The sequence below is a fragment of the Salvelinus fontinalis genome, chromosome 5, assembly GCF_029448725.1.
Source record: "Salvelinus fontinalis isolate EN_2023a chromosome 5, ASM2944872v1, whole genome shotgun sequence".
Classification (NCBI taxonomy): domain Eukaryota; kingdom Metazoa; phylum Chordata; class Actinopteri; order Salmoniformes; family Salmonidae; genus Salvelinus; species Salvelinus fontinalis.
This window is the reverse complement of record NC_074669.1, coordinates 29,889,127-29,901,733: the sequence shown is the minus strand read 5'-3', so window position 1 is coordinate 29,901,733 and position 12,607 is coordinate 29,889,127. Positions and strand designations below refer to the sequence as shown.

The window sequence follows — 12,607 nt, the reverse complement described above, 5'->3', positions numbered from 1 at the left end:
AAAAAGTATTATTTTACAATGGGATGCTTTTTCTCCTGGTCATTTTGGCCAACCACAGTTTTATAAATCTGCTTTTCATTTTTTTTGGGGGGGGGGTGCAAAAGCCGGCAATTGGGGGCTAATGTAAAACCTGCTCCATTAGGTATCTGTTTAAACCCAAGTAGCCTAGATTGTGTTTAGTAGCCTAGTTTGTAACTTGTTGAAGAAGCCTCTTTACTCACCACGATCCCAGTGGAGGGGCTGAGGTCCAGCTCGATGATGAAGCGGTACCTGCGGGCCAAGAAGGTGACCCGAGTGGAAGGTACCAGCAGGTAGGGTATGGTGGAGGGGGAAAAGTCTGGCTGCCATCCCTTCGGCAAGATGCTGAGCAGATCCAGCTCATTCTCAGAGTTCAGCTGCACAGTAGGTGGAACCACAACAATCATCATCAACAACAACCCAACGTAAATATGATCATTTAGCAGACGCTAAGTTTCATTCAAAGCAACTTGAAGTGACACATCAATTCAGTATATATGGACCATGCGGGAACATCAGTACATCATAATCATAAAAATAGTGATTGAACCATCTCCTCTGGGCTGGTCCCAGATCTATTTATGCTGTTTTTCCAACCCCTATGGTCGTTGTCATCGACGAGACAGCACAACAGATCTAGGAGCATGCTACATCTCCTCCAGTAGAGCTAATTAACCCACCAGTTCAGACTTTGGGACCGGCCAGATGACCTGGTTGAGCTTGCCCAGGAACCAGGCCAGACGTACATTCCGTGAGATACGGTACTCCTCCTTCATCAGCAGGTACACCTGGTCTGCCTCCTCCACCTGAAGAAAGAGAATATCTAAACATATAGTATTCTCCTGAAAAGAATGACAGAGCCTGATCCCCCATGCATGTTTCTGCAAATATCTTGGTGAAGTTTGACACCTTGATGAACTTTTCTAAAGGGTACTGAGGTCGCAGACTGCATCTGCAAAGGAAGGACTATCCTGACCCTGTACCTTTTGTTCAATATTGTCTTAGGAAGAAGATACACTTTATTTATGTCAGTATGAAGGCTTTACCACAATACATTGACAACATTAAACATTTAGCATATTCTGGATGTAAGGTTTTCCAAATAGTATCATATGCTATTACGCTGTGTGACATCATTGCAAAGCTTAATGAGCAGCAATCTGATCCCAATTTGACTCATGGGATGCACGGCATGACACTGGCCAAACAACTTGGCTATAGCTAAATATGGCCTGTCAAGTAACTGTAATTGTCCCTGTATTTTACAGCATGTGTAACGTTACAGTATCTTTGGTATGCTCAGTTCAGGCGCGAGCGCTTTGCAACACGCCAGCTAAAGTTAGCGCTGCTTTGCTAGCTGTTTTACGTGGAGAAGTTAGCTATAGCTAGCATAACAAGCTATAGCTAGCGCTAGTGACAGGTCAGGGCTACAAAAACATGAACCTCAGTAAATTACCTCGTTGTCCTGTCTCTCTGCCATGCCTTGTATGGCATAACTAGCAGGTTCTGTGAAAGCTCCGCGGATATTTTCAGGACCTGGCTGACATATAACGATTTGTTTAGTTCGTTTTCATGCACGATTGTAGGCTATCGTTGTATTGTTTATTTAGTTAAGAAGCACGTGATCTGGATGCTCGCGTCCTAGTCTTTCCGCCGGAACAACACAGCTAGGCTTAGACAACGACACAACAAAAAAAGCTAGGTTTAGACGGTTTTGTAGGTCTAATTTATTTTGATTCCAATATGACCAGCTTTCTGAAAAATAATGCGTGCAGATAAGCGATATAGCATATATTATTAAATATTTCACGGCATGATGACTCAAAGACACGATTATGTGGCGACTTCAGTATAAAGATGTGGAACATACAGCAAAATGATTCTCAACGGGGCATGCGCACTGTTGCGCTCATTGTTTACTTCCGGTTAAGATTTTTTTTGTTTTATCTAGCTAGCCAGTTACCATAAAGAGAGGCTGATAAAAATGCAGGTAAGGTGCGTTTTCTACAAATGTTAAATTCCTAAGCAGTCAGTTGTTTGAAATTCAATCCATTGAATAAAAAATCACCATCGCAGGTTAAATATTTCGTTTGATTCAGCTCACATTACCCCATGTCACTCTGCTACTTTAACTAACCAACGATAGCTTAAAAACTAACGTTAGTTAGCTAATCAAATGTCTCTTTAATTGTTTATATCAAGCAACGGGAAGAAAAACTACTGGAAGCCTCCGTGGAATCCCTTATTTCCCGCGTGGCTCATCTCAAAAACGCTCTTCACAGTTTCATCTACAAGTTGGAAAACGAGTATGAACGACTGACATGGTAACTTAAGTGACGAGCTAACTTTAGACAGCATTGTGCATGCAACACTTTGAAATTATGAGTTAGTTAGCAAACTCTCGAGAACCCAAGCCCGTACAGCCATTGGGTTCTCATTCAAATAAATTACCACAGCGTGGCGTGTATAATGCTGAGTTTGGAGAAAGTGAACTAAGGTCCTAGTGTTGCTTTTAGAAAAACATCACGTAAACCAATATGTAAGACTTGGCTAGCTAACGAGCTATTTGGATAAATGCATATGATTGTCTAAAAATGAATATACTCTACTAGCTAATGAAGTTGTTGTGTCTTTGTAATTGAACAACTTGGACAACAGGCCCTCAGTGTTGGACAACTTTGCCCTCCTGTCCGGTCAGTTGAATACCATCAATAAACTGTTGAGGAATGAGAAGACACCATCTTTCCGTCAGCAGGTCATCATCCCCCTTCTGCTGTCTCCAGACAGGGATGAGGAACTAGCTGTAAGTATATTTTCTGTGGATATGGATTAGCCTGGTTGAACCAGACTGTGCTCACTAAGTGAAACAATGGTGAGAATAGCTTTGATTCCGATTTAACCAGGCTAGAGGAGGATGGATTTACAGATACCATTACCCTAGTCTTTGCTTACATCCATACATACTGTGCCCACTATCCAGAAACTGACAGAGCAGCGTGTGCCTGTGTTCAGCCATGAGATTGTGCCAGATCACCTGCGCACCAAGCCTGATCCTGAGGTGGAGGAGCAGGAGAAACAGCTGAGTGCAGAAGCTGCCCGGATAGGACCTGAGGTGGCACAGGTAAACAGACATGGTCTTTATCTCAACATACAAGTTCTTTATGGTAGGTGTGTGAGGAGAGTAGGTCCCTGGTTCACATAAGGCAATCTGTATCCTTTTCATACTACTGAGTGAAGTTGTACATCCACCATTTGTTGGAAAGGACAATACGACAAGAAAATATTGAGGCCACTTCAAGCAAGTGTGACGGACCTCAATATGCTTGCTTAGCAGCTTCACTTCCTCCCGTTCTCGGTACAGTGCTGTACAACAGCTCCTACCAGAGTCATCTGCCTGCTTGACAACGCCGTTAGCCAGTTGTGCCACTGAAAAGGTACCAATTTGGCGAAGCGAGTGGATACATTTCACGCTGTGGATACCTTTATTACATAATGAACATGACCATGGTGTGTGGTGGGAAGACACAATTCTAAGTAAAATGGTACAAGTCATGTAACGCACATTGAAGTCTTTTTATCCCACAACTATATTTGGAAGCAATGAGTAACAAAAGCACCCCTTGTTTTTCCCACAACAGAAACAAATCCAGACACTGAATAAGCTTTGCTCAAATCTACTGGAGAAACTGAACAATCCTCGCGATGATAGGGATGCAGAAAGTGCAGGTACACTGATTGAACCAATAATGTTTTTTACCTGAACATTTAAACAAGCTAACCTAAGAACTGCGTTATGGAGTTGCTATTGATGCTTATTTACTCAATGTACACACTGTCTAACCTAAGATCCATGTTATGGAGTTGATACTTATGCACTCTACTCTGTTTCAGCTATACGGCAGAACAAACCATCATTCAACACCGCTGACACCAATGCACTGGTGGCAGCGGTGGGCTTTGGCAAGGGGCTTTCGAAGTGCAGGCCCCCTGGGCCAGTTGCCCCTGGTCACCCAGGACAAGGACCCATGATGAGTGGAGGTCCCACCTTACAGCAAGTTACCATTGGTGGGGGTTCAGGCCAGCAGCAAGGCATGGGGCCTGGTGCTCCTCAGCAACAAGGACAGCCAGGTATGATGCGCCTGAATATCATCATCTGGCTTTACTATACTTTGAAGTCTTATATTCATTTGAAGGCACTAAATCAAGGTTCTATAGACTTGTATAATAATGGCAGTTGGTTGCTCAGACACAGAGTATACCTAGTTCTGGACTAAAAATAACTATATAGAGAACTTGGCTTAATGTGTATCTGGGGACCCGGCCCTAAAGGTATTGATCAAAGGACTGCTCTGTAACTGAACTTTTTATTATTATTACATTTTTTTGATTTTCAGGGAAAATGCCAAGCAACATCAAGACAAACATCAAGGCTGCCTCCTCAATGCATCCTTACAACCGATAAGATTCTCTCTCTATTCCATACTGAGAAAGTGTTCAGGATGCTGAGAGAGTGATGTAAAGCAATGAAAATATTCATATATGCTGTGTTATCTTTTGATTAAATAAATCCATTTGAAAAGGAGGTGTCGTTGAATGTAGTGAAACGGATATATGTGCTTCAATTTGTGAACACTAGATGGCACGGTCTTCCAATTTATATTCGAGGGACAAGACATTTTGAGAACTTGGTAATTGCTGCAGGAGAATCTAAATGAGATGTGATATTAATATTGAATAAAGGGAATATTAGCACTTTATTTTTCGATGTACCTTTATCCAGATAACCCACAATGTGTTAATTTATCACACAAAGAAAATGTGTTATCACAGACATGTTGAGCTATGTCTTTCAAAATATATAACACAAGTGTGGAGTTTAGTGTCAGTGAGTCAGTCAGAGAACAGGCATTATATTTCAGACCTTATATTTGAACTGCTTCACCATGTTGTCTGTCCAGTCTTTTGAACCCTCACACCGCTTCCTATCCCTCCCTACACTCTGCCTACATTGTGGCCGCTATGAATAATGTAGGACCGGTGAGAGTAATGCAGCTGGACATTGCACTGCCTGGCCTGATAACGTCAAAGTCGTTAAGGGAGGAGATGAGAAAGTTGACGCTGACGTGTGGGGGAGGCCTCTGCCTCACCGTGGTCTGTCCACTCTAATCCCTATCCCACCTCCCGCTGGGCGGGCGACACCACGGCACAGGCACAATGACCGCTGTGGCTGTCACTAGATACGACACAGGTCGCTGGGTGACCTACATACAAACACACAGTGACATACACACACATACACCCTCTGTCCTACACACACACACGCCTTCTGTCCTCTGCCGGGCCGACGTCTCGCTGTGTCAGCCTTCATGCCCTGTTATGAGAGGAGAGTCTGCTGAGACAGCTAGAAGATGCACAGGTTCAGACTGTATATAGATGTCTTAAAAAACAATAGACTTCATAGCCAGTAGAATGTCCATCTGCCTATGTCCTATTGACCTACCTCTGAGCTCTGAACAGGCTTATTTTGCTACTGCAGCTTCCTTTTTATATTAAGAAAAATTAGGGCTGCAACTCTTGATTCAATAAAGAAAATGTTTTCGGTTGACGTGAGGCCCTTGTAAAATGACATACAGTGCCTTCAGAAAGTATTCACACCCCTTGACTTTTTCCCAGAATTTGTGTTACAGCTCGAGTTTAAAATTGAAATGTGTCACTGGCCTACACACAATATCCCAAAATGTCAAAGTGGAATTATGTTTTTAGAAATGTTTACAAATTAATAAAAATGAAAAGCTGAAATTTCTTGAGTCAATAAATATTCAACACCTTTGTTATGGCAAGCTTACATAAGTTCATGAGTAAAAAAAAATGTAATTAACAAGTCACATATGTTGCATGGACTCTGTGTGCAATAGTTGTTTAAAATGATTTTTGAATAACTACCTCATCTCTGCCCTACACATACAATTATATTTAAGCTCCCTCAGTCAAGCAGTGAATTTCAAACACAGATTCAACCACAAAGAACAGTGAGGTTTTGCAAAGCCTCGGAAAGAAGGGCACCTATTGGAAGATGGGTAACATTTTAAAAATAACAGACATTGAATATCCCTTTGAGCATGGTGAAGTTATTAATTACACTGGGTGGTGTATCAATACACCCAGTCACTACAAATATGCAGGCATCCTTCCTAACTCAGTTGCTGGAGAGGAAGGAAACCACTCAGAGATTTCACCATGAGGCTAATGATGACTATGGGTATGCCTGTCATTGGCAAGGACTAGGGAGTCTTTTAGGGTAAAAAAGTAACTGAATAAAGCTAAGCACAGGCAAAATCCTAGAGGAAAACATGGTTCAGTCTGCTTTCCAACAGACACTGGGAGACAAATTCACTTTTCAACAGGACAATAACCCAAAACACAAGGCCAAATATACACTAAAGTTGCTTACCAAGGTGACGTTGAATGTTCCTGATTGGCCTAGTTACCGTTTTGAGTTAAATCAGCTTGTAAATCTATGGCATGACTTAAAAATGGCTTTATAGCATTGTACAACAACCAACTTGACAAAGGTATGAATACTTTCTGAAGGCACTGTATGTTGCACTTTCTCTTATTTTCTTTATCCCTCCCCCCTTTTTTAATCCTTGGGAAGGGTGGTGATAATGAAGCAGGTTGGGGGTTGGGCTGACCTCTATGCACATTAAATTAGCACTTACTGGAAGATAATATTATGTGAATAGATTAATTGTCCTACTAAATATTTAATTAATAATGTGTACAGAAAATCTGTCACGAGACGAATTGCAAGGTGTACCAGAAGTGCCTTCATTTGATAAATAAGCAGTGAACTGGTCTTGTGGTGAATTTAGAGAGAGGCTGCATTGTTCTTATCATTCTCCTATTAATTGTTTGGGGATCCATTATGTTTCCTCTCATTCACATACTCCATGTGATTCAGGTTCATCATCAAAACATGTTTTACAGCTTATCTAAAATGATAAGGTGAGATCTGGAATTTCTGTTTAAGTGTTTTACCTTTTCAAGGATACAATGAGCTTCAGGACATCACTGAATGCCACTTAACAGTAGCCCGTTCTCTCTAGTACTGTAGAGCTTATGTAAATCAGTCAGGCCTTATCCCTTTGGATTAGTCTGCCCTAACTGACCATAAGGGGTCAGCGGTGTTTCACAACAGAATCGGGCAAAGTTCTACAACCTACAGTAGCTCCTTCAGTCTTTAGGGTGCAAGTTCATGGTCCAGATGTACACTCTCTGATAGAGATATTTTAGAGTTCGTGTTGCCTTTTCACTGACAATTATCATGACACTTACATAATTTACTTAGGTGATAATTACATATTTTTTCTCACTGAGTTTTGTGCATAAATACATACAGACACAAATAGAGCATCTCTCCTACAGAGTCAATGAGGGGTAGGAGACATTCTGTGGTATGATACTTGGGACGGCAGGGAAACTCAATGTGACAGCTTCCTACCCATCCAAGTTCCTCTCTAAAAATCAGTTTCCCCCGAAAACACCTTTGTAGATACGAAGGCGGTTTTGTTGCCTTACAACCTGGAATTAAATAGATTTTGGGGGGTTTGTATCATTTGATTTACACAACATGCCTACCTATTTTTTATTGTGAAACAAATAAGAAATAAGACCAAAAAAAAAAAAAACTTGAGAGTGCATAACTTTTCATGCCCCCCAAAGTCAATACTTTGTAGTGCCACCTTTTGCAGCAATTACAGCTGCAAGTCTTTTGGGGTATGTCTCTATAAGATTGGCACATCCAGCCACTGGGATTTTTGCCCATTCTTCAAGGCAAAACTGCTCCAGCTCCTTCAAGTTGGATGGGTTCCGCTGGTGTACAGCAATCTTTAAGTAATACCACAGATTCTCAATTGGATTGAGGTCTGGGCTTTGACTAGGCCATTCCAAGACATTTAAATGTTTCCCTTTAACCACTCAAGTGTTGCTTTAGCAGTATGCTAGGGTCATTGTCCTGCTGGAAGGTGAACCTCCGTCCCGGTCTAAAATCACTGAAAGACTGAAACAGGTTTCCCTCAAGAATTTCCCTGTATTTAGCGCCATCCATCATTCCTTCAATTCTGACCAGTTTCCCAGTCCCTGCCGTTGAAAAACATACCCACAGCATGATGCTGCCACCACCGTGCTTCACTGTCGGGATGGTGTTCTCGGGGTGATGAGAGGTGTTGGGTTTACGCCAGACATAGCATGTTCCTTGATGGCCAAAAAGCTAAATTTTAGTCTCATCTGACCAGAGTACCATCTTCCATATATTTGGGGAGACTCCCACATGCCTTTTGGCAAACACCAAACGTGTTTGCTTATTTTTTTCTTTAAGCAGTGGCTTTTTTCTGGCCACTTTTCCGTAAAGCCAAGCTCTGTGGAGTGTACGGCTTAAAGTGGTTCCATAGACATATACTCCAATCTCCGCTGTGGACTATGAAGATCCTTCAGGGTTATCTTTGGTCTCTTTGTTGCCTCTCTGATTAATGCCCTCCTTGCCTGGTCCATGAGTTTTGGTGGGCGGCCCTCTATTGACAGGTTTGTTGTGGTGCCATATTCTTTCCATTTTTTAATAATGGATTTAATGGTGCTCCGTGGGATGTTCAAAGTTTCAGATATTTTTATAACCCAACCCTGATCAGTACTTCTCCACAACTTTGTCCCTGACCTGTTCGGAGAGCTCCTTGGTGTTCAAGGTGGCGCATTCTTGGTGATGCCCCTTGCTTAGTGGTGTTGCAGACTCTGGGGCCTTTCAAAACAGGAGTATATATACTGAGTTCATGTGACACTTAGATTGCACACAGGTGGACTTTATTCAACTAATGATGTGACTTCTGAAGGTAATTGGTTGCACCAGGTCTTATTTAGGGGATTCATAGTAAAGGGGGTGAATACATATGCACGCACCTCTTTTCCATTTTTTATTTTTTAGAACTTTTTTAAACGAGTAATCTTTTTCATTTCACTTCACCAATTTGGACTATTTTGTGTCCATTGCATGAAATCCAAATAAAATCAATTTAAATTACAGGTTGTAATGCAACAAAATAGGAAAAATGCCCAGGGGGTGAATACTTTTGCAAGGCACTGTGTGTAGCCCAGCACGATAGTCTTGGTTCTGGCTTTGAATGCAAAGTGATTGTAATACCAGTATATATACACTGCTCAAAAAAATAAAGGGAACACTTAAACAACACAATGTAACTCCAAGTCAATCACACTTCTGTGAAATCAAACTGTCCACTTAGGAAGCAACACTGATTGACAATAAATTTCACATGCTGTTGTGCAAATGGAATAGACAACAGGTGGAAATTATAGGCAATTAGCAAATCACCCCCAATAAAGGAGTGGTTCTGCAGGTGGTGACCACAGACCACTTCTCAGTTCCTATGCTTCCTGGCTGATGTTTTGGTCACTTTTGAATGCTGGCGGTGCTTTCACTCTAGTGGTAGCATAAGACGGAGTCTACAACCCACACAAGTGGCTCAGGTAGTGCAGTTCATCCAGGATGGCACATCAATGCGAGCTGTGGCAAGAAGGTTTGCTGTGTCTGTCAGCGTAGTGTCCAGAGCATGGAGGCGCTGCCAGGAGACAGGCCAGTACATCAGGAGACGTGGAGGAGGCCGTAGGAGGGCAACAACCCAGCAGCAGCACCGCTACCTCCGCCTTTGAGCAGGAGGAGCACTGCCAGAGCCCTGCAAAATGACCTCCAGCAGGCCACAAATGTGCATGTGTCTGCTCAAACGTCAGAAACAGACTCCATGAGGGTGGTATGAGGGCCCGACGTCCACAGTTGGGGGTTGTGCTTACAGCCCAACACCGTGCAGGACGTTTGGCATTTGCCAGAGAACACCAAGATTGGCAAATTCGCCACTGGTGCCCTGTGCTCTTCACAGATGAAAGCAGGTTCACACTGAGCACGTGACAGACGTGACAGAGTCTGGAGACGCCGTGGAGAACCTTCTGCTGCCTGCAACATCCTCCAGCATGACCGGTTTGGCGGTGGGTCAGTCATGGTGTGGGGTGGCATTTCTTTGGGGGGCCGCACAGCCCTCCATGTGCTCGCCAGAGGTAGCCTGACTGCCATTAGGTACCGAGATGAGATCCTCAGACCCCTTGTGAGAGCATATGCTGGTGCGGTTGGCCCTGGGTTCCTCCTAATGCAAGACAATGTTAGACCTCATGTGGCTGGAGTGTGTCAGCAGTTCCTGCAAGAGGAAGGCATTGATGCTATGGACTGGTCAGACCGTTCCCCAGTCCTGAAACCAATTGAACACATCTAGGACATCATGTCTCGCTCCATCCACCAACGCCTCGTTGCACCACAGACTGTCCAGGAGTTGCCGGATGCTTTAGTCCAGGCCTGGGAGGAGATGACTCAGGAGACCATCCACCACCTCATCAGGAGCATGCCCAGGCGTTGTAGGGAGGTCATACAGGCACGTGGAGGCCACACACACTACTGAGCCTCATTTTGACTTGTTTTAAGGACATTACATCAAAGTTGGATCAGCCTGTAGTGTGGTTTTCCACTTTAATTTTGAGTGTGAGTCCAAATCCAGACCTCCATGGGTTGATAAATTTGATTTCCATTGATAATTTTTGTGTGATTTTGTTGTCAGCACATTCAACTATGTAAAGAAAAAAGTATTTAATAAGAATATTTCATTCATTCAGATCTAGGATGTGTTATTTTAGTGTTCCCTTTATTTTTTTGAGCAGTGTATGTCCCTGATCATCTAGAGAGGATAATGTTTAGCATTTCTCAGTTTGTTTTGGATTTATATTCCAAGATGGGTTGTCTTTGGCTTTGAATTCTCTTGAAAGAATGTCTTTGGGCACAGTTTTCGAGGGAAATATAGGCTACATTTTTTGGAAGAAGATGATAAGGTCCATATCTGGCTCATTAAGAAAGCTTTAGGCTAACATTATAAAGCAACATTTTAGCCTACAACATCATACTCCCACACTAGAAAATGGACCATATCTCCCAAATGTAAAATTATTACACGGTTTAAGACATGAAAGACCATGATGACACACTGATTTGTAAAATCGTTTCGAACATGTCTCCTTTATGAAACTTCCAGCACCAGAGGATCAGAAGAATTCATTACAGATCTGTGGGTGGCAATGCAAAGGTAAGAAGAAACGCAAGCATTCCTTCCAACAACATTTTGCTCAAGTGACTTTGCCACACTGAAAACCAATACAAATAGACACACACTTAGACCAGAGTTCCATCCATTTCAGTCCAGTCTATTCAAGAGGTAAACATTTGAATTTCACTTTACTTCCTGAGTTGAAGTGGCATTGACCCCAACCCTCCCTCAGTCGAGACTGCGGTATCTCCCTCACCATGAGGTGTCGATCCTCCATCTCCAACTGCCCAGTAGGACCCAGAGAGAGGTCCTTCCCTTAGCGATCTCTTCGAATGAGGGAATGAGGGACCTCCATAATCTCCTGCCCCCCAGGACCACAACCCTTCAGCCCCTGCAATCAGACCACAGCCCCTCAGACCCTGCCATGTCTCTGCTTCCATAGCCATTCCCTCAGGCTTGCATTGCAGCCCTTTATACGGTGTATGATGGTTATTGTATTCCTACAGTGTATGTGTATTGTGCTGGCAGGTATTGGTTTTCTTTATGAACACTGAATAACACTAAACTTGATATGGGGGGTGTACATTGTGCATTGTGTTGCCATTGATACGGTGTGGGCATTGGCAAGGGATTTGTGTGCAACATGCATTAGGTTGAAAGTATAGATATGACATAAGCTATGTATTAGTACTGAGACAGTTTATGCTCAACACATGTGTGTTATTGGATACTATAGCAGAAAACAAACACAAAATCAAGCACAAATGAAAAATATGGATTGTGAGGGACTACAAATAGTGGCCAGCAATAAACACCACCACTTTGGTTGGCATCGGTCTTCTGCCTAACTTAATTTGTTTCTCAGACACCGGTCCCTGGCTGCTGACCTTTCAAAAAGACACTTCTAAAACAGCCAATATGACAAAAACAATTTATGTTTGAGAAGTGATTTATTCATGAAGTGCAGCTGGAAAAATGAGTATGTATTGATAGAACTAGAGAAATGCCAGAGCTTTTTAAAACATATGTCCCTTTAATTTGCCCAACTACAAGACATAGAACAGATCAATATTGACATACTAAATACCACCTAAAAACCAAAGCATGTTAAAGGGATTATGCTTATTGCATATTTATAAGAAAAATATAACCCATTACCACAGAATATATAATATTGTTACATACACTTTGTAGAGTGCTGTGCATCCCCAATTGCTCTGTGCATTCAGTAGGATAGCTTACAGTACAGTGAATTCACAACAAGTGTTTGAATGGGCAGCAAGGTACAGGCGAAACTCATTAACCAGGTTGTTTTGCTGATGATTAAAGCACTTGAATAGTAAGTGCAACTGATTTTCTACTCAGTATGGGATTTATGCCTTTTCAAGAGAGCAGCGTACAGTAATTAAACTCACAATACCTTTTTGGTTTGTAAAGACATG

At 42.4% G+C, this 12,607-nt stretch overlaps 2 protein-coding genes across 7 annotated transcripts in view; one reads left to right on the top strand and one right to left on the bottom strand.

Moving 5' to 3' along the window:
- LOC129855459 (KICSTOR complex protein SZT2-like) overlaps positions 1-1,668 on the bottom strand; it is a 110,108-nt gene extending 108,440 nt beyond the window's left edge. For 3 of the 6 annotated variants that reach the window (XM_055923131.1, XM_055923132.1, XM_055923134.1), the window contains exons 1-3: positions 1,475-1,668; positions 699-824; positions 222-395 (exon numbers count right to left, since the gene is read on the bottom strand). In XM_055923131.1, the coding sequence (XP_055779106.1) occupies positions 222-395; positions 699-824; positions 1,475-1,498 (324 nt within the window). In that variant the 5' untranslated portion in view covers positions 1,499-1,668. The remainder of the gene's footprint in view (positions 1-221; positions 396-698; positions 825-1,474) is intronic. The other 3 variants (XM_055923135.1, XM_055923133.1, XM_055923136.1) reach the window with 1 other exon arrangement.
- Positions 1,669-1,688: 20 nt separating this feature from the next.
- On the top strand, positions 1,689-4,600 carry LOC129855460 (mediator of RNA polymerase II transcription subunit 8). The gene is made up of 7 exons (XM_055923137.1): positions 1,689-2,008; positions 2,221-2,342; positions 2,677-2,821; positions 2,999-3,139; positions 3,657-3,744; positions 3,910-4,146; positions 4,413-4,600. Exons 1-7 carry the CDS (start codon positions 2,003-2,005, stop codon positions 4,478-4,480), a joined length of 807 nt encoding a protein of 268 aa, XP_055779112.1. The 5' UTR covers positions 1,689-2,002; the 3' UTR covers positions 4,481-4,600.
- Positions 4,601-12,607: the final 8,007 nt, after the last annotated feature.